The following is a 795-nucleotide window of genomic DNA, read 5'->3' as shown; positions in this document are numbered from 1 at the left end:
AAAAATGTAAATGTTGTCATTATTTACTCACCCTCCACTTATTCCAAACCTGTTTGAGATTCCATCTTCTGCTGAACACAACATATATATAATATATATTTTGAAGAATGCTGGTAACCAGCAGTTGATGGTAGCCATTGACTTCCATGGTATTTTTTTATTTTCCTACTATGATGATAGAATTTTAATTTTTTTTGATGAACTATCCCATTTATTTCAAGTAATGGAAATGTTTTTTCTTTTTCTTTTTCTTTTATTTAACGATAATAACCCTGGTGTGTCGTAACCAAAATTGGTGTCAGTTATTGCCTTTTTAAATACCTATTTGCTCCTGAGTTCTGACATAGAATGAAATCCATGGAATTTAGGATCAAATCCGATCGTATGTGCGTTTTATTAACAAGGCCCCTGAACCACAGTGCAATCAAAAGACACATACACTTTTATAATATTCCCATTCCTGAACCATTACTGCCTATGCTATGTGTATATTACATGAGTTCTCTCACCTTTTTGTATGGGAGTCGTGGAAAAGGTGGACATCGGAGGTTTGGAGCTCATAACCGGTACTTCTCTCTTCACCACAGGTGAGTAAGTTTGTCCTTCCACGGCGACGTCAGACTGAACTGTGCTCCTGCTCATAGACTGTCTACCTCTGTCTGCTTCTAGGGCTCTTTGGGATAAGACAGAATGCTCGTCTCGTTTAGGGGGCATCGTTTCTGCTGAGCATGGGAGAAAACGGGAAAATGATACTGCAATCATAAGCCTCATTTCCTCCTAGTGATATTAAGTGTT

General features: G+C 37.9%; 1 protein-coding gene across 1 annotated transcript in view; it reads right to left on the bottom strand.

The window, feature by feature from the left end:
* LOC107588993 (rabphilin-3A-like) overlaps positions 1–795 on the bottom strand; it is a 15,279-nt gene that overhangs the window by 7,652 nt on the left and 6,832 nt on the right. The window contains exon 5 of the mRNA XM_016277290.1: positions 510–777. Coding sequence (XP_016132776.1) covers positions 510–777 — 268 coding nt within the window. The remainder of the gene's footprint in view (positions 1–509; positions 778–795) is intronic.

This window comes from Sinocyclocheilus grahami, unplaced genomic scaffold (assembly GCF_001515645.1).
Source record: "Sinocyclocheilus grahami isolate Dianchi unplaced genomic scaffold, SAMN03320097.WGS_v1.1 scaffold110.1, whole genome shotgun sequence".
In the NCBI taxonomy this organism is placed as follows: domain Eukaryota; kingdom Metazoa; phylum Chordata; class Actinopteri; order Cypriniformes; family Cyprinidae; genus Sinocyclocheilus; species Sinocyclocheilus grahami.
Note: the sequence above shows the minus strand (reverse complement) of the source record. Positions and strands in the feature narration are given on the sequence as shown.